This window comes from Poromitra crassiceps (assembly GCF_964638095.1).
Source record: "Poromitra crassiceps genome assembly, chromosome: 1".
NCBI classification, from domain to species: domain Eukaryota; kingdom Metazoa; phylum Chordata; class Actinopteri; order Beryciformes; family Melamphaidae; genus Poromitra; species Poromitra crassiceps.
In genome coordinates, this window is record NC_139623.1 from 28,792,363 (window position 1) to 28,811,422 (window position 19,060).

Genomic DNA, 19,060 nt, shown 5'->3' on the forward strand with positions numbered 1-19,060 from the left:
CCTGAGTGGTACTGCAGCCTCTCACAGGGCCTGAGTGGTACTGCAGCCTCTCACAGGGCCTGAGTGGTACTGCAGCCTCTCACAGGGCCTGAGTCAGAGTGGGACTGCAGCCTCTCACAGGGCCTGAGTGGTACTGCAGCCTCTCACAGGGCCTGAGTCAGAGTGGAACTGCAGCCTCTCACAGGGCCTGAGTCAGAGTGGAACTGCAGCCTCTCACAGGGCATGAGTGGTACTGCAGCCTCTCACAGGGCCTGAGTCAGAGTGGGACTGCAGCCTCTCACAGGGCATGAGTGGTACTTGGGGTTAAATGGAGCTAACTCTGCTGTGACTGGTTCCCAGTGAATGAATGCATTTCAGTCACATGGAAACACATGATCCCAGCGCTATCAGTAACTTCATTAAGTCTCAGAGAATAGATAGAACAATATGTGTCTTATCATTATAGTAACATTATAGTTTAGATTTCATTCATCACATGTTGTAGTTAGTTAAGATATATACATTCACATGTGTGTGTATATATTCTCTATAATGTGTATTTGTTTTACTTAGCATGTATTTACCGTGTGGGATTTATTTTCCTAAAGAGACACCAATAGTTCCCATCTCCCCTTAAAGTCGAGTTGAAGCCAAAAATGACTTTTATTTTATTTTAGTTCAAATACCTGGGTATTCAGTGCCCCCTATTTAATAATGTATGCCAAAAAAATCACAAAAATCTAATTTCTTTAGTTTTTCACACTTTTTCACATCAAAAGTTCATTTTTCAAGATTTCATTCATAACAGTAATCTACAGTTTGCTGACATCACCTACTATCAAATGTCTACCCCATTTCAACCAATCATATCACGACATGGCAGCTGTCAATCAAATCTTCATTTCAGAATCACATCCCAAATGAAGGAGAAAATGGCGCCTAGTTCCTGTCATCTGACAGAATTTCTAGTTAAACGAACTACTAACTTGGCCAATTGCATGGAACATACTAAATAAATCAAACGGTAATGTCTGAGAATGCAAAGAAATGTAACTGGCTCGTTAAAACTCGCATTCCAGGAATATTGTATTTACCGCAATAGCGATAATGGCGCGCGCCTGAGAGCCTGGTTGTCAGGGGTCGCCCCTCGGAGATTCCAGGCGGGCGGGCAGCACCCATGCATCGGATTGTCCGCTCGTTCCACACAGAAGTAGCTGGCTGCCTGGTACTCGGCGGATCCCACTCGCGTAGCACGACAACACGCTGAATCCCACTCGATTTGGGGGTGGAACACGCCAGGATTGGCCAATACGAAAGCCAGTCCCCAGAATTATCAAATCAAATCATCGACATGCTACTATGACCCGCCTCTCAACCTCTCAACCTCAAATAAGTCGTCAAACGAGTGCATTTATTGTGACAAGCAACTCATTTTCCCAGCATCTTGAGTTTTAACGAGGAAAAACTCTGCAAGCTGCAACAATCAGTCATGTTCTAAACCGGACCTTGCAGCCATAATTATTTTACAGTGGGCCATTAAAAAATAAGGTGGATAGTTTTTGAATTATGTTGGTCATGATATTGCAGAATTTGATCCCTGCGATTGCTAATGAAACACACAGGAAAGACAGAGAATGAAACCATTAGACAGAGTGAGACACATCACGTCACATAACATCTGTGTTCAGGACAGATGTTAAATCTCAGTGTAAAAAAAACACTGTTTACAAACTTTCTCCTTACTCAGCACTCATCCACTTGTGGAATTTGCCATCTGTGTGTATTTCCACCACATAGGTAGGTACACAGGTTTGCTGGATAATGTTCCCACACACACACACACACACAGACACACGTACACACAGACACACAGACACACACACACACACACACACACACACACACACACACACACACACACACACACACACACACACACACACACACACACACACACACACACACACACACACACACACACACACACACACACACACACACACACACACAGCCTACTTATCTCTCAACTAACAGGGCATTCCCCCCCTCCACCCCCCACCCACCCATCTTTTCTGTATAAAATGGTCATATGATCAAGAGGATCAAAAATCAGTCCTGAAGTCAAATATGGCCGTGTGTGTGGAAACTAACCATTTAAGAGTTTATTTTTCCTGTTTCCATTATGGATGGAGACTGATCTGGAAAAAGGTTTGGCACACTTGTCATGAATATGAATATTGTGTTTTTACAATCCGTGGAGCCATACCAAAGGAACCATTTAAAAAAACTATAATGCTGTAGCAAAGTAAAGCGTTGCTTTAAGAAAAATGTGTTAGAATTATTCTTTTTCCTACAATCGTACTGTACCACAAATGTTCTCTGCTGTGTGCTGCACAGTACGGGGACATTTGGCTCCTTATGAAGGTGATATTTGACTCCTGTGGAACATTTTATTTTCTATGTGCGCACACCTCTAGGCTAGTTGTTCATGCTGCCTTATGCAAAGGAGGAAAGTAGATCCAGGTATTATTACTGAATTCTGTGTCCCAGATCACACATTAAAAAAACTTGAATGATGACTGTTTAATGCTAGCGGATTATCAGTTTGGGGGTTAACAACTCCTGAACTTCTAGTGCTGAAAAGAGCTCTTTTTTTAAGCTGTGATATGGGCCAGAGGATCAGACACACAGCTTGATGTCCTGTAGTTGAAAATCAACAGAGAGCGCTGACATAAGCACATCTGACAAGAAGGAGGAGCTTGACAGGCAGATATGACCCATGCCTTGCTCAACGTCTACACATGGGCTCAGATGATGCCTTCACACGTTGGCAGCTCCTCATAACGTTATCGCGTCTGATGTCAATGTTTAAACTGGCAGGTCCCGGCCTGCTCCTGTTCACATGGTGGGAATGCCTGGGAGGGTGTGTCTGCCTGTTGTCATAGCAAGTGTTTGGATGTGTATCTTTTATATTGAAACCGAGCAGGAGGACAAAAAATGACATTTTCCCCCTGACATCTTTTAAGTGCTGTGATGTGCCATGACCCGTTCCTCTCCTCCTCTCCCTTGTCCCTTTTCATTCTGTCTTGCTACACAGCTACAGACAGTGGAGGGGGGAGGGGGGGATTCACATTCCACAGATGTTTGGCGTCTCTGTCAGTTTCAGAGAGATTTACCACAATCTTCTCCAATTTGAATAGAGGCAATAAGTAATCTTCTACACGTGCTTTCACTGCTCTCTAATTACTGTCACTCGCTTCCTGCCCCCCCCCAAATGACACTGTTCTCTAGGAGTTGGTGTCACTCCGCCTCCTTGGCTTCCTAGTCCTGTCTGTTCTTAGTGGTACAGGGAGAAATGTGGAGAATTCCTTTCAGTGACCACACCAAACCCTCTGGTCACATGGCCTTTTTCTCCCCGGCCCTCTCCTAAATAAGGCATTACAATTTTGAGTGGGGGAAAAAAGGGAAAGAGAAAAAAGGGGGTGGGTCGAGGAGTGCCTGAAGGCGTCTCTCTCTCTCTCTCTCTCTCTCTCTCTCTCTCTTTCTGCTCGATGTGGTGAAGTCATCTCAGACAAGGCTGTTTGCTATATTGACATTGGCACTCCTGTAGAGTGCACTCCGCTCGCTGTTGTAAGGAAGAAGAGCCACCTGCGATCACCTCAACCGCTACTGCCCTCAACCAAATACTGTGAGTAAATGTGGCGCTTCTCAATACGTCTCTCTCTCTGCTTTCTTCTCCAAGAGTGAACCTCTTGGCAACGTTCAGTATCAATCTCAATTTTCTGGTTTTTCAATGGTATTCACAGGGTTACTTTGTTTCTGTTCTGTAGCATGTGGGTAATTCCCTAAAACATACAGGAAAGAGAAGCGTTATGTTGTGTATCATACACCCCACCCTTTCTCTCTCACACCATTTGGTTGTTGCGTGCATCTTATGACACAGACCATATAACTCTTATGACACAGACGATAAACCTGATGACATTTTTAGACGCTCACTGCTCGGTTAATCATTAGTTTAGTTTAGTTTAAGTTGAGTTAGTTTCCGTACAGATCGGATGGCTCCTGAACGCACCAGTCGTCTGCTTTAACGTTATCAAATCCTGTTCCTTATCTGCCTCTGCTCTCTGCACTCTTTTCACAAGGCCTCACAGGTTCTGGGCATGTGTTAGCAGGTTCAGGCCAACCTCTTATGAGACAGGGTGCATCAACAGGTAGACGGTGTTGCCTAATATATGGCTTCTCCCCATTCATTACACCTGCTGCAGGCAGGGGATTGTGTGACAGTAAAACTGTGTGTGAAGGATTCTGTGACGTCTGTTGGCAAATTTAGAGGCTAGGATAAAGATTCATGTGCAAGAAAATCACTTAAGGCGACTCTAGGCCTGTGACTTTAGGCGGGGTTTGACGGGCAAGAATGAATCAGCTTTCACTATCTTCTGTGGTAAGATAGCATACACAGCATTGAAGGAGCGGGCTGCCTTGGTAGCAGCTAGTATTGTGCTAGAAAGAACTCAATAACCCCGTCACTGGACTAAAGTCACACTTTAACTTAGAATGACTTGAGTTGGTGTTGAATTGCTGTTCTGATGACTGGAGGAGAACACATTATGCAGGCTTTTTGCGAAGCCAGTTGCTTTTAGAAGATTGTAATCCATTTTCCTTGACTGTCGCAATAACAAGAGAATAATGTGAAACAGCTTGAAACCCTTGTTGAGTGTAAGTAACTGATACAATGATTGGCAGGGACATGTTGGGCGTATGAAGTGAAAAGAACAGGCAGAACAATAATGACTGGAGGTGCATCTGAGGAAGAAACAAATGCTACAGTGGAGCAGATCAGTGGCCAAAAGGAGGAGGATGTTTTCACTGGGCAGCTTCCAGGTGATAATATGTTGAGTGAATGTAAAGCAGAGAATCAATGGAAAAATACTACTCTCTCAGCATGTAGATTCCTGGGTAATTAAACGTTAAAAAAATAATTACAGGACTAAGAAACCAAGGTACTTATTCTGACATTTTAATAAATTATGGTTGATATGAATCTAAAAGCATTACCTCAACAATAAATATCGAATTTCTACGAACCTATGAGATATAGAGGAGCACGGCATAGGGATGACATATTTTTGTAGGCTGGAACCGAAGTGCTAATTCCGGACTCATTCCTGCAATGCTCTATTTAAATGTCAAAAGTTATACTGGTACTATAAGTTGCAATGCCAAACCTATAATGTCCAATAGGTAGATAGAAAGCAATCAGACAGAGCCACATTACAGAAGCTAGTGTTTACGAGGTCTGTAATGATTATCTGAATAATACATACTCAGTTGTCATAGTAAGTAAAGATGCAGAGCTAATGTCCCATCAAAGAAGCTCGCATTATAATCGACACATTCAGACTCCTTCCGTTAAGTCATAGTCAAAGTATACTTTGTTGTTTTGTTCTGTTCGTGGTTAGCATTCTTTGTGCCTTTGCCAAAACATTACTTTTTCAAATGCTGTTCAGTCATAAACCACATGTTCCCCCTACATGTGAATGTAGGGTAAAACACTTTGATGTCAGTCTTGTTTGGATTAATTACTAAGCAAACTCACTAGTGAGTAGTCGACCGCTAATTACTGGACCACTCTGCCAAAGCATGGATGAGCAATGCATCAATCTTTTATTGATGCTGATTTGACTTTTTTTTAAATAAATCACCTTCAAATTGCCTCGGCCGCGGACACGTTCAGCAACACACACATTTGTTAATGAACACCTGGGCACGTTCAGCAACACACACGTTTGTTAATGAACACCTGGGCACGTTCAGCAACACACACGTTTGTTAATAAACACCTGGGCACGTTCAGCAACACACACGTTTGTTAATGAACACCTGGGCACGTTCAGCAACACACACGTTTGTTAATAAACACCTGGGCACGTTCAGCAACACACACGTTTGTTAATGAACACCTGGGCACGTTCAGCAACACACACATTTGTTAATGAACACCTGGGCACGTTCAGCAACACACACGTTTGTTAATGAACACCTGGGCACGTTCAGCAACACACACGTTTGTTAATGAACACCTGGGCACGTTCAGCAACACACACATTTGTTAATGAACACCTGGGCACGTTCAGCAACACACACATTTGTTAATGAACACCTGGGCACGTTCAGCAACACACACGTTTGTTAATGAACACCTGGGTTATTGTGGGTGGGTTGAAGCTGTGACCCTCTGATTACACGTCTCACTAACTACTAGGCTGCATCTAGTTACATTTTGTACAGTCAGGCACACAAAAAGTGTAACTGTATAGGCCTTCACCTCAAGCCAAAACACACAAATACCTCTAACTCTGCTCCATCTGCTTTGTGTTCTACGTGTGTTGTATTCTTCTAGTGTTTCACAGAGCGACAGTGGCCTGACCTAATCTTGTAACTAATCAGCAGTTTGCATGTGTAGGCTAGTCAGTATAATATAGAGAGATCTCAGTAGGTTAGGGCAAGGGTTAATCTTAGAGACTACCCCCTCTGACCTCATATCCCTCATCACCCAGTGTCCCTGCAGAGATATGCCTGCTGGGTCTGGGGTGGATCTTCCCTGGGCGTGCCCGGTGCCGGGACACCACAGATGGAAATCCTCTGATTGTGAAAGAGACATTTGGGAAGGGTCATACGCTTGGTATTTATTTCACAATGGTTGTTGTGGGATAATCTTGGCGTTCATGCCCATATAACCACTGCAGTAACTGTCCTCGACCTCAGACAAGAAGCCACAATCTGTTCTGGCTCCGGCGCACATCGCTGTCAGACACAATGACGGTTTGTCCAAATATCAACACATTGTATAATGGTGACAGCGTTTGTTTTTGCAAGGAAGGAATGAGATAGGTGTGTCTTTCTGTGCCTAAAGGGACACAATGTGCTTACAGATAATCTATCAATGCCAAATGCATGCCTATAAAACACACACATGTACAGGCAGACAGACAGACGAAGACACACACACACACACACACACACACACACACACACACACACACAGTATCTCCACCCTTTCAGAACATAATCGTATATGTTACCCTAACATATACATCATGATCATCATGTATACAAATGTTACCTGTTTCGAAATAACCTATTGCCGTGAAAGTACTGGGTGGTCGCAGTAGTGGTTGGATTTTTTCCATGTATTTGCACCAGTAAGAGTCCAACAAGATGTCAAATGAAAGAGGAGAATCCACAGATTCCAATGGTATTGGCCTTATTACTCTACGACTAAAACTCTCTGGACAGCCAAAGAAAAATACTTACTGCTGTGACAGGCGGCTGCAATAGGATACTTTGAAACAGGTAACCTCTGTATGTAACATAAGTGACATAGTAGTGATTTGAGCAGTACTGTGACCTCACTTGTGAGTTTTGCCTTCTGAACATGCTTGAAGGGGAAACAAGTGAGGGAGCATTTTGCAAACAGCTGTAAACATATCCAAATGTCATATCTGCCCTTTCCCGAGAAATTGAGAAATGTACTAAGAATTGAGTTGAGTTTAATTGTGAAACTCGCTGTGTTGTCCTCTCTTGTGTCCTGTAATACCCATAGCAACCTTTGTGAGGGAGGAAGGAAGGAAGTGACAGCAGTATGAGCAAACAGGATGCAGAGAGAGGGGTGGGACTCCTGCGGCAGGCAGGACGTTCACTATATTAATAACGTGGGCCAGTCAGACTCAATTACCCTGAGAAAGTAACAGACTGTAATCACTGACGATAGTTTGAGAAAGTAACAGGCTGTAAATCCCTGAAGATAGTTTGAGAAAGTAACAGGCTGTAATCCCTGAAGATAGTTTGCATTTTCATTGTCATAGTGCAATATGTCTCTGTTAAATAACAGTGTTGCCTGCTCTGCTCAGGGTTATACACAGACCTTCCCTCTGTATTAGGGATGCACCTATTGCAAAATTCTTGGCCGATACCGATATTTAAAATATATATTTGGCCAATAGCCGATACCGATGTTTCTTTTTATTAGCCCTTTTGTAACAGAGAAACAAACTTGTTTTAAAGTATTTTACCTACCTACTAAATGAGAAGAGTTTTTCACTACTTTAGGTGCGCGAGTACGGTAACCAGGGAGAAATTATGTGACCCAACATATAAATATCAGCCACTACAATTGGTGAACGCCACCCTTTTTGCCGATAGGCCGATTGCAGTCAACAAGGCCAATATCGGCCGATACCGATATATGGCCGATACATCGGTGCATCCCTACTCTGTATTGTTTGCAGTTATGAAAGAATCTCCATATCGGCATGTCATCGTCTGAATTAATGTGTTGGCTACACGTAAGGCTGGCAGATATGGACCAAAAATAATATATAAATAATATTTTTAGGCTGAATGGCAATACACAATATATATCTCAATATTTTACCTCAATATTAATATTACTACACTGTTATAGAAGTGCTTTCACAGAAATATTTACACAATGATATTTTTAATAAATCTTCATTAGTAATGTGTATATAATAACTAAATGGGTAAAGGCAAATGATAGAACAGCTAGAACAGTCTGGTAAGTTACATCACTTTACTGTAATGCAGCCTTCAAAACCAGGAGAAGACAATATCCAAAATTTAAGACGATATCTAGTCTCATATCACAATATCAATATAATATCGATATACTGCCCAGCCCTAACTACACACACACACACACACATCACACGTCAGAAGTTTATGATTAATTTCCTATTTGTCCTGACTGCAAGCCAATATTGTGGGTGTGGGATGGGCAGGGACTTGACTGTGAATGTTGTCACGCCTATTAAATATCCATGTTATATCATGCCACCGAAAGGGATACAATGCTAACACAGCCTAGGATTAAAGTTTGCTCAGTCACGACTTGTGTATCTCACGCTAACTTTCCCTCCCAACAGGATCAGCATGGCAAACAAAGGTCCCTCCTATGGCCTGAGCCGAGAGGTACAAAGCAAGATTGATAAAAAGTATGACCCGGAACTGGAGGAAAAGCTGATTGAGTGGATCATCGCGCAGTGCGGCCCCGATGTAGGGCAGCCCGAGCCAGGCAAGACGGGCTTCCAGAACTGGCTCAAGGACGGATGTGTGAGTGCTAGCTAGGTGGCTTTGCATATTGCGTAATGGTCTATGTACTGTATTGTAATTCTGGATGTGTGCAGTATGTTCAGGGGGGGGATCTGCTGCTCTAGCTGCTGAGCCTGCTTCTCCTCTCTGTCTCCAGGTGCTCTGTCAGCTCATCAACAGCCTGTGTGGTGCAAACAGGCCCATCAAGAACATCAAGAGCTCGCCCATGGTGTTCAAGCAGATGGAACAAATCTCCCTGTTCCTCAACGCCGCCGAAAAGTACGGAATGACCAAAACCGACATGTTCCAGACAGTCGACCTCTACGAAGGTAAGACACGCGGCAGATGACCCCATCTGTGTGATTACGCTAGCCTGGTCTCACAGAAATACGTGAAAGGACCATGACCTCTTAACAATTAATTAATTACATGGTGGTGGCACGTAATGTGTAAAAACTACGCGGTTGAAAAGAGTGGGTATCCACTCTTTTCATCTTTCATATGTATTTGTATCTGGCACCTGGCCTAAAAACTGGTTGGGTGTCCACACAAACTACTCCACTGAACTGCAAAATGACGTGGTCCCAGCACGAAACGGTTAGGTGAGGGAGACACGACTATACTGTAGACATTACATTACATTACATTACATTACATCATTTGGCAGACGCTTTTATCCAAAGCGACTTACAATAACACATTTTTGTCAGCAATAGAGCAATCAACTATGCAACACAGTCTATGACAACTACAACATCTGAAGGAATAGTGGTAAAGTTAAGTTAGTAATTTTTTTTTTTTTTTTTTTAGAGAGAGAAAGAAGTTAGTTCAAGAAGGGCCCAGATGTAGACAGGAAGTATTGTGACATTGAAATAGCCAGCCATGACGCTGTCAGTCTCGTGAAGCGTTAATATTTTTTTCAGAGAGCACACATTAACCAAAAATATTAGGGGGGAAATAACTGCTTACATTGGCCTGATACCAAACTGTAGTCAGTGGCAGAGAGACAGATGTGGCTGTCATTGGGTGTGTGCTCTGTTAATGTGAGATTGATATGTGTCTAAAGGGAAGGACCTGGCTGCGGTCCAGCGGACCCTGATGACTCTGGGGAGTTTGGCCGTCACAAAGAATGACGGGTATTACCAAGGAGACGCCAGCTGGTTCCATAAGTGAGTTTGAGCCGTTCTCTCTGCAGGAACAAAAGAGGTTTTCATTCTAATGTTGAAGAATGACATGTGTGACTGAGATGTGTTTGTGTGCGTGCAGGAAGTCACAAGAGAACAAGAGAGACTTCTCGGAGGAGCAGCTGAACGAGGGTAAAAGTGTCATCGGCCTGCAAATGGGGACAAATAGAGGAGCGTCTCAGGCCGGCATGACGGGCTACGGACGACCCAGGCAGATCATCAATAACAACCCCTGAGCCCGACAGGCGCCGCCGCGTCCCAAACTCAGACACTCCCCCCTCTCCCCTCTGATAGGCCAGTCACAGAGGATGGAGAACCGCTGTGTATTAGCTTGGAGGAGAGATGCGACCTAGCTGTTTTCGTGACTAAACTGGACCAAAATAGGGACCAAGGAGAACATTATGTACATATAAAAACTACAACACACATTTACATACACAAATAATGAACAAAGACTGTTTAGCAGTACATGTCAAGCAATTAGAGCAGTCGTCACCATCTCATTTAGATCCTGCTTTGAAACGACCTTCTCTTTCTGGTAATAGCTACATGTATTGTACATCAGCGATGCTTCTACAGTAGAATGTGTTTTAGCAGCTGCAGTTAGACGCTCCCAGTCACCTAATCTCTAATCAAGATGTTGGACCATCTTTCTAGAGCTTAATATTTTTATACATCATGATGATGATGAATCATGTTGATGTGATGATTATTTGAAATAAAATTCAATTGAATTTGAACAAAGCCTCTTGTTCTTCACAACAAAAATAGATGAATGTGTGAGGATAGTGCTGCCGACTTTACCGAAATCTATATACTGTAGTATAAGTATGGAATGCAGTCTGCAGGCTGAAACACCATCCTGTCTGTTTCTCAATAGGTTGTACCAGGTTTACAATAAAAGATAAGCTGAAGTAACATGGCAAGCAAGCTCCCTTCAGCATTGGGCCATTTTGCTGGAGCCAGAGGAGATAAGGAGACGTGATAAGGAAAAGGCTGAACCAAAGAAAGAATTGGGAATTTGCCCAAGGGTGGGAGGAGAGAAAGAACGGCAGGAGGGGATGATGAAGAGAGGGGATATTGCCTTGGCTGGATTCCCTTTGCCTGGCTGGATGAAACAAGAGAAACAAGGGGGATTCACTGGAGGACTACCGCACTCTTCCTCTGCCAGGTTTTTGTTTATACTGTGTTTTTGCTTGAGTTTGCAGACTAAGCTGTTCAACATGAGGTAACTCAGAAGAAGGCCAGAGAGGGAGAAGAAAAGCAGGAAGGAGGAGATATAAAAAGGAGGAGAGTTCTGTTTGTTGAAAGAGAAAGGGATTATAAGGTAACATTGGGCGAAAGAGGTACTGCTGGAATCGAGCAAAGGAGATTAAGGTTGACGGGGAGTTCATGTCAGATAAGAAGAGAATAGGTTAAGTCAGGACAACACAAGACTTGAGAAATCAGAGACCATTTCCAAAACAGGACTTATCATTGTAGAGGAAGGGCAAATGGACTTCCTTTTCCTCTTCCCCCTTATTCAGGGTTCCAGTTCTAATCTGAGCTTTGTGGGGGTATCTAAAATAACTAAGCTTAGAGAGGGGGGGGGGGGGGGGTCAGCGAATACGAGTGTTATAAGCGATTGATTACAAGAGACGTGGGAATCAATAGCTGACAGTTTATAGATCTGCCCCATTCATTTACAAAGCACCTGATTGGAGGGGAGGGTGGTGGGGGGAGACACTAATACAAATTCAAGGCATGGTTTCCAAACTGGTGATTTGACATGTATAATGTGGATTGAACCAGCAGTTCAATCCAACAGTTGGCAATGTGGAAAAAAATGACCAATGCGGTGAAGATTATGTGAGGGGATGAGGGGCGAGGTTTTGTGATCAACTTTTGTTTTTTTTATCATACAAGAAAAACGAGAACCACAAAACATTAACAAAAACACAAAAAAATACAAAATACATACACAAACAAATTCACTGATAACCCCACACTCCGCAGGACCCCCCCCCCCTTCCAACAACCCACACATATATTGGCTCACAGTAGCAAAGGTTTGCCAGGGGGCATAATGTACAGTTATGGCTTTGAGACATATTCATCTGAAATAGTTTATGAGGGGTACAATATAGTCTATGGGCGTAGTTATAATGGATCCATTGGTGATTGGGGTTCCTGGAAGATAAATTGATATTAAACCACACCATATCCCAATTGATTATATCAGAAGGGGTGAGAGATCTCTGCTCCAGCTAGTGAAAAAAGTATAAAGACTAGAAACCAATCCCTTAGTGCAGAGGTTCTCAAATGTTTTTCAGCCAAGGACCCCTTACAAGATAGAAAATATACCGGGGACCCCCTCATTCTGATTTGTGATTTTGGGCTAAGCTTAATTGTTTCCACGGTAACGTGCTTGACTTTTAATTTGATAGGTTTGTTATTAGAATGTAATCCATGAACCATTTTAGATTTAAAGCATAAACTATTTTCGTTGAACTATGAAGATTTTGCAAAAAATATATATATATTTTTTTATTATTACATTACATTACATTTACATTACGTCATTTAGCAGACACTTTTGTTTTGTCCAAAGCGACTTACAATATCACAATTTGTCAACAGTACAGAAAACCACTATGCAACACAATCAATGACAGCCAAGATATTTTGATAGACTAGCACCATGTAGGAAGTAGTTTGAGAAGGAATAATTAACATAGGGTTAGGGTTAGCATTTTATTTTTTAGTAAAAAAAAAAAAAAAAATTACTTGAAAACTTTTCACGGACCCCCTGGCAAAGTGCCACGGACCCCTGGGGGTCCGCGGACCCCCATTTGAGAACCACTGCCTTAGTGGTCTTGGATATAAGGATTTTGTGAATGGGATGGCTTTCTAGTTGTTCACCGCAAGGGACACCATATGCACACAAAGCACTACGAAGTTGCAAATAAAAAAGAATGTACCACCAGGAAGATTATATTGAAATCCCTACTAGTGAAAGAGTTAAAATTATTAGTAACAATTGCTTGTAGAGATGGAAAAATGTCAATACCCAAGTATTCAAATTTCTGGACCACTGGGATGTTAAGAGGTGGTGTGGCTAATCTCATGGCGTTGTTCAGTGGTAGGAGAGCAGATTTAGCCCAGTTGATTTTGTATCCAGATGACCAAAATTATCAAAAATTGACAAAAGGTGCGGGATTGAATTTGGAGCATCTCCTAAAAAAAGTAAAATATCGTCAGCATAAAGAGAAATAAAATGGTCAGTATTATGTGATGTAATAGTAGGTGAATGAGGCGATTGAAGGATAGCCTGGGCCAGAGGCTCCAGGGAAAGAGCGAATAAAAGAGGAGAAAGGACGCAGCCTTGTCTAGAAGATCTAGAGAAGGGACATTGGGTGGAACATATATTGCCAGTCATCACCATTGCAGTGGGAGAAGAGTATAAAGTTTGAATCATGGAAATAAACTGTTCTCCAAACCCCATGTGCAATAGGACCGACCACAGGTAGTGCCACTCTAGGCAATCAAATGCCTTTCCGGCATCCAAGGAAAGTACGACACCTGGCGTTGGGCTATTGGAAGATGAATTGATGATATGTAAGAGCCAACGGATATTGTCAGATGATAAGCGAATTTTTATGAAGCCAGTTTGGTCCGGATGTATGAGTTTGTTCATGAGGGGTTCCAATCGAAGAGCCAGTACTTTTGCAAATAATTTGACATCAGCATTCAGGAGAGAGATAGGGCGGTAGTTAGCACAATCATTAGAATCTTTGCCTTTTTTCAAGAGCAAAGTCATTATGGCAGTGTTAATATCCCTGGAGAAAGAGCCAATATTTAGTGTGTGATTAATCATATTAAGAATCAAAGGTCCAAGTTGGGGCCAGAAAATTCAGGAGGAATCCCATCAAAACTGGGAGATTTGCCTCTGTTCATAGTGCATAACGCGGCTTCCAATTCACATAAAGATATTGGTTTCTCCAAAGACAAAACTTCATTAGGAGATAGCTTGGGTAAATGAAGATTTGCAAAAAAGGAGTCAGACTTAGAAGAATCAGATGATACCTCAAAGCTAAAAAGATTAGAAAAGAAAGTGCGAAACATATTGCTGATTTGCATGGGATCTGTCCCACGAGCACCTTCAAAGTAATGTTTCTGAGGTATGCGATGTATGAGAAATTCAGTGAGTTGCCTGAGCAGGGAATTCATCTCATTTATTATGTTCTGTTGGGACAACTGATCAGAGGTTATATTAGAGTGCATGGCCTGCTCAAGCTGCGCAAGGTTTTGTTCTAACTCATGTATCCTACGATGACACGCTTTATGCAAATGTGATGCAAATGCAATAGTTATTTCTAATAAAGCCTTTCACTGCATCCCATAGTATACGTGGATCTAGTGTTGGAGTACTCGAGACCGGTCTCGGTCTCAAGACCACCTTTTGATGGTCTCGGTCTCGTCTCGGACTCGCCCTCCATCGGTCTTGGTCTTGGGCAAGCCAGACTCAGGATTTTATTTGAAGACCAGCCAAGACCACAACTGTAGTGACATCATTACTTGCATGTGTATATTTTTTCTTCAATCGCAACCAATAACCTTGCAGTTTGAAAGTTTTTAATGCTGTAGCCACTCCCCTCACATTCATGCACAAAGGAAGACAACACAGGTCAACAAGGTGGCTGGAAAGATGTCGTCCAAATCGTAAGTCATACGGTTTGCTTATACAATCACAAAGGGGGGGGGGGGAGTCATAATTTAGCAGCAGTAAGGTGTTTTTGTACTTCATTCTGCCCACAGTGACCTTTCTGAAGGTCAGTGATATGGAATTGCAGTGTTTCAGATCAAAGGATTGCATTCTGTCACTGAGTATATACTGTAGAACCATTTATATTTTACTATAATTCTTAAATAATTATTTATTTGGTTGTTAGCAGAGCAATAGTGTAAATGTTAAGGCATCATTAGAGTCATGGTATTTTTTTTCTTCCTTTTTTTGGTCTCGCATTGGTCTGGTCTTGGTCTCGGCCGCCCTCGGTCTTGGTCTTGTCTCAGTCTTGCCCCCCCTCGGTCTTGGTCTTGTCTCGGTCTCGCCCCCCTCGGTCTTGGTCTTGTCTCGGTCTTGCCCCCCCTCAGTCTTGGTCTTGTCTCGGTCTTGCCCCCCCTCGGTCTTGGTCTTGTCTCGGTCTTGCCCCCCCTCGGTCTTGGTCTTGTCTCGGTCTTGCCCCCCCTCGGTCTTGGTCTTGTCTCGGTCTTGCCCCCCTCGGTCTTGGTCTTGTCTCGGTCTTGCCCCCCCTCGGTCTTGGTCTTGTCTCGGTCTCGCCCCCCTCGGTCTTGGTCTTGTCTCGGTCTCGCCCCCCTCGGTCTTGGTCTTGTCTCGGTCTCGAGGTGGTCTCGACTCCAACACTACGTGGAATATCCACCGAGTTGTCATTAAAAGTGATGAATTCAGCAAGAGCCGTTTGAAATTGGTTTATGAAACTGTCATCCTGTAACAAAGAGGTGTTAAAACACCAGCGGAGTGCCCGGTTTCTTTGTGCAGTAAAGTTGGCCCTGCAGATCACAGCCTTATGGTCAGAGAGAGCCAGTGGGATCAATGTGTCAGTATGTCAATACTGACAATGTCAAGAAGATCTTTTGAAATAAAAATAAAATCGATTCTTCGAAACCTCCTCGATCCTCTCCCCCTGCTCCTTGGTTGTCTGAATCTCTGCGAACTCATCGAACAGAGCTTCGGGCAGCTGAGAAGAAATGGAGAAAAACACAGAACCCCAGGGATCTCTCTGCTTACCACCATATCCTCTCTAACTTTACCTCTGCTGTCTCAACAGCAAAGACCTCCTTCTTCATTTCTGAAATCCAGTCCTCTGCCTCCAACCCCAGCAAACTATTTTCCACCTTCTCCTTTCTCCTCAACCCTCCCTCTCCTCCCCCACCATCCTCCCTCTCTGCTGATGATTTTGTAACCTTCTTTGCTAAGAAGGTAGATGACATCAGCTCTTCCTTCCCCCCTCCAGTCAATAACTGCAATACTCCTGACTCTAACTCTCCGACCCCTGCCACAGGGCTTACCTCCTTCTCTCCCCTCTCCCCCGAAGAGGTCCTTAAGCTTGTCAGTTCTAACCGTACCACCTTCTGCCCCCTTGATCCTATTCCTTCCCTCTCTTCTCCAATCCATCTCCACTGATATATCTCCCTACCTCACTACCCTTATCAACTCCTCTCTATCCTCTGGTATTGTGCCAGTTCCTCTAAAGACTGCTAGAGTCAAGCCACTGCTTAAGAAACCCTCCCTTGACCCTACTGCCATCCAGAACTACTTTCCTGTCTCTCTTCTCTCATTAATTTCCAAAACCCTTGAACGGGCAGCTTCCGAACAACTTTCTCTCTATCTCTCCCAGAATGACCTACTGGATCATCTACAATCCGGCTTCAAGGCTTCTCACTCTACTGAGACAGCTCTCCTTTCAGTCACTGAGGCCCTACACACTGCTAAGGCCTCATCCCTCTCCTCTGTCCTCCTTGACTTGTCTGCAGCTTTTGATACAGTGAACCACCAGATCCTTCTCTCCACTCTTTCTGATCGAGGATCCCTATCCAGATCCTGTACTCTTAGCACAGGTGTGCCCCAGGGCTCAGTCCTGGGCCCCTTGCTATTCAGGATCAGAATCAGAATCAGAATCAGAAAGACTTTAATGATCCCCGGGGCCCGGGGGAAATTGGGACAGGTTACAGCAGTTCACACTCAGAACACACATGGTCTGCATTTATAGCATAAATGCATACATATGCTATACACATAGCATAAAACAGTAGTAAAATGCAATAAAGTAAGCAAAAATAAAGTAGAGTAAGTAGAGTAAAGTAGAATAAAGTAGAATGTACATTACGTGTCAAATTGCAGTTATTCCTTCTCTATATCAGATCTCTTGGCCATGTGATCTCATCTCATGGCTTCTCTTATCACTGCTATGCTGACGACACTCAGCTCTACCTCTCTTTCCCCCCCTCAGACACCCAAATCGAGGCACGTATCGCTGCATGCCTCAAAGACATTGGTGCCTGGATGTCTGCCCACCATATCAAGCTGAATCTTGGTAAGACAGAGCTACTCTTCCTCCCTGGGAAAGACTGTTCCCTCACCGACCTTTCCATCTCCATTGACAACACTACTGTGTTTCCCTATCAAACAGCTAAGAACCTTGGAGTGATCCTTAACAACCAGCTGTCCAACTCAGCCTACATCGCAGCAACTGCTCGCTCCTGTAGGTTCTCCCTGTACAACATCCGCAAAATCCGTCTGTTTCTCACAAGGGAAGCGACACAACTCCTGGTCCAGGCACTTGTCATCTCCCGCCTGGACTACTGCAATGTTCTTCTGGCTGGGCTACCTGCCGCAGCCATCTGACCACTTCAGCTCATTCAGAACGCTGCAGCCCGTTTGGTGTTCAACCAACCTAAATTCTCTCATGTCACTCCCCTCTTCCGTGACCTTCACTGGCTTCCCATCTTGGCTCGCATCAAATTCAAGACACTGGTACTGGCCTACAGGGCAGTCCACATGTCAGCCCCTTCATATCTGCAATCTATGGGCAAGTTCCAAACTTCTCATCGCTCCCTCTGCTCCTCCAGATCGCCTCGCTCCTCCACCGCTACGTGGGCTCAAAAGTCGCTCGTCCCGATCGCGACTCTTCTCGTTCCTGGCGCCACAATGGTGGAATGAGCGCCCCCCTTCGGTCAGAACTGCCGAATCACTGCCAATCTTTCGGCGGAGACTAAAAACTCACCTTTTCAGGCTACACCTGGGCCCTTCTTGAACTAACATCTTAACACGTTCACTGCCAATGGCGAGTTGACTCGTCAAACACAATCCAACGGTTCACTGCCAATGACGAGTTGAGACGTCAAATTTTTTTTTTTTTTTTTTTGACGGTGCTACGTGGATCAATGCCCCCCACGTCTCCTATAAAAATATTGGAGGTATTGAATGTGTATAATCTATTTTACCGACCAACTAAGTGGCGACAGTGCTCTCCCGACAGAGAGAAAGCCAACCAAAAACAGCCGCGGGAGGAAGCCATTCTCAAGGAAATGGCTTGGCGAAAACGCTTTCGATTTCACACACACACACACACACACACACACACACACACACACACACACGCGCGCGCACACACACACACTCGAGTACCTTTGAGCATAAATAAGACCAGAATCGCAAAAGCTTCATCAAAGCTCTCAACCGACACCCCAAGAAACGAACGAGCCCGTTTTACAGTAATCCAGACTCGCCCGAGAGCGGCCGCGCCGCCAGCAGCAGCAGCACAGACGAGCAGCAGCAGCAGCAGCAGAGCGGAGTATGCCTCAAGATTGGAAGAAGGGGATCGCGAAGGAATTTCTCTCCCGTGTCTAACCCCCCCCCCTCGCCTCTCCTCTCCTCTTCCCCGCTCCTGCGATTCCCCTCTCTTTTTTTGGGATCTGTGAGGCAACAGAAACTCGCCTGTGACAAAACACTGCAAAGCCACCAGAGACACACCTAAGGAGGGAGGAGTTTGGAGACACACACACACACACACACACACACACACACACACAATACAGTATACAGACTTGCCCAAGGGCACCCATAATCACAGGCACGTGAGGTGGTTCTAAAAATCCATTTATCTCAAAACTCTCTGAAAATCTCTGAAACCATGCTGTACTCAACGGCTAATATCTACATAACTACCGGTACTAACTCTACAAACTAACTCTTTTAGACAGAGAAAGCACACATTCTATTA

General features: G+C 44.0%; 1 protein-coding gene across 1 annotated transcript; it reads left to right on the forward strand.

Annotated features, from left to right (window-relative positions):
- Positions 1 to 3,531: 3,531 nt before the first annotated feature.
- On the forward strand, positions 3,532 to 11,015 carry LOC310777342 (transgelin-like). Its single transcript, XM_083637679.1, has 5 exons — positions 3,532 to 3,667; positions 8,928 to 9,114; positions 9,251 to 9,422; positions 10,160 to 10,262; positions 10,360 to 11,015. The coding sequence occupies exons 2-5, from the start codon at positions 8,935 to 8,937 to the stop codon at positions 10,511 to 10,513; spliced, it is 609 nt and encodes a 202-aa protein (XP_083493805.1). The 5' UTR covers positions 3,532 to 3,667; positions 8,928 to 8,934; the 3' UTR covers positions 10,514 to 11,015.
- The last annotated feature ends 8,045 nt before the right edge of the window (positions 11,016 to 19,060 follow it).

Excerpts from the sequence above, each read along its gene's own strand:
- LOC310777342 (XM_083637679.1), top strand. The coding sequence starts at position 8,935 with ATGGCAAACAAAGGTCCCTCCTATGGCCTGAGCCGAGAGGTACAAAGC. Across the intron at positions 9,115-9,250 it reads ACTGGCTCAAGGACGGATGT|GTGCTCTGTCAGCTCATCAA; the intron begins GTGAGTGCTAGC and ends CTCTGTCTCCAG. Across the intron at positions 9,423-10,159 it reads GACAGTCGACCTCTACGAAG|GGAAGGACCTGGCTGCGGTC; the intron begins GTAAGACACGCG and ends ATGTGTCTAAAG.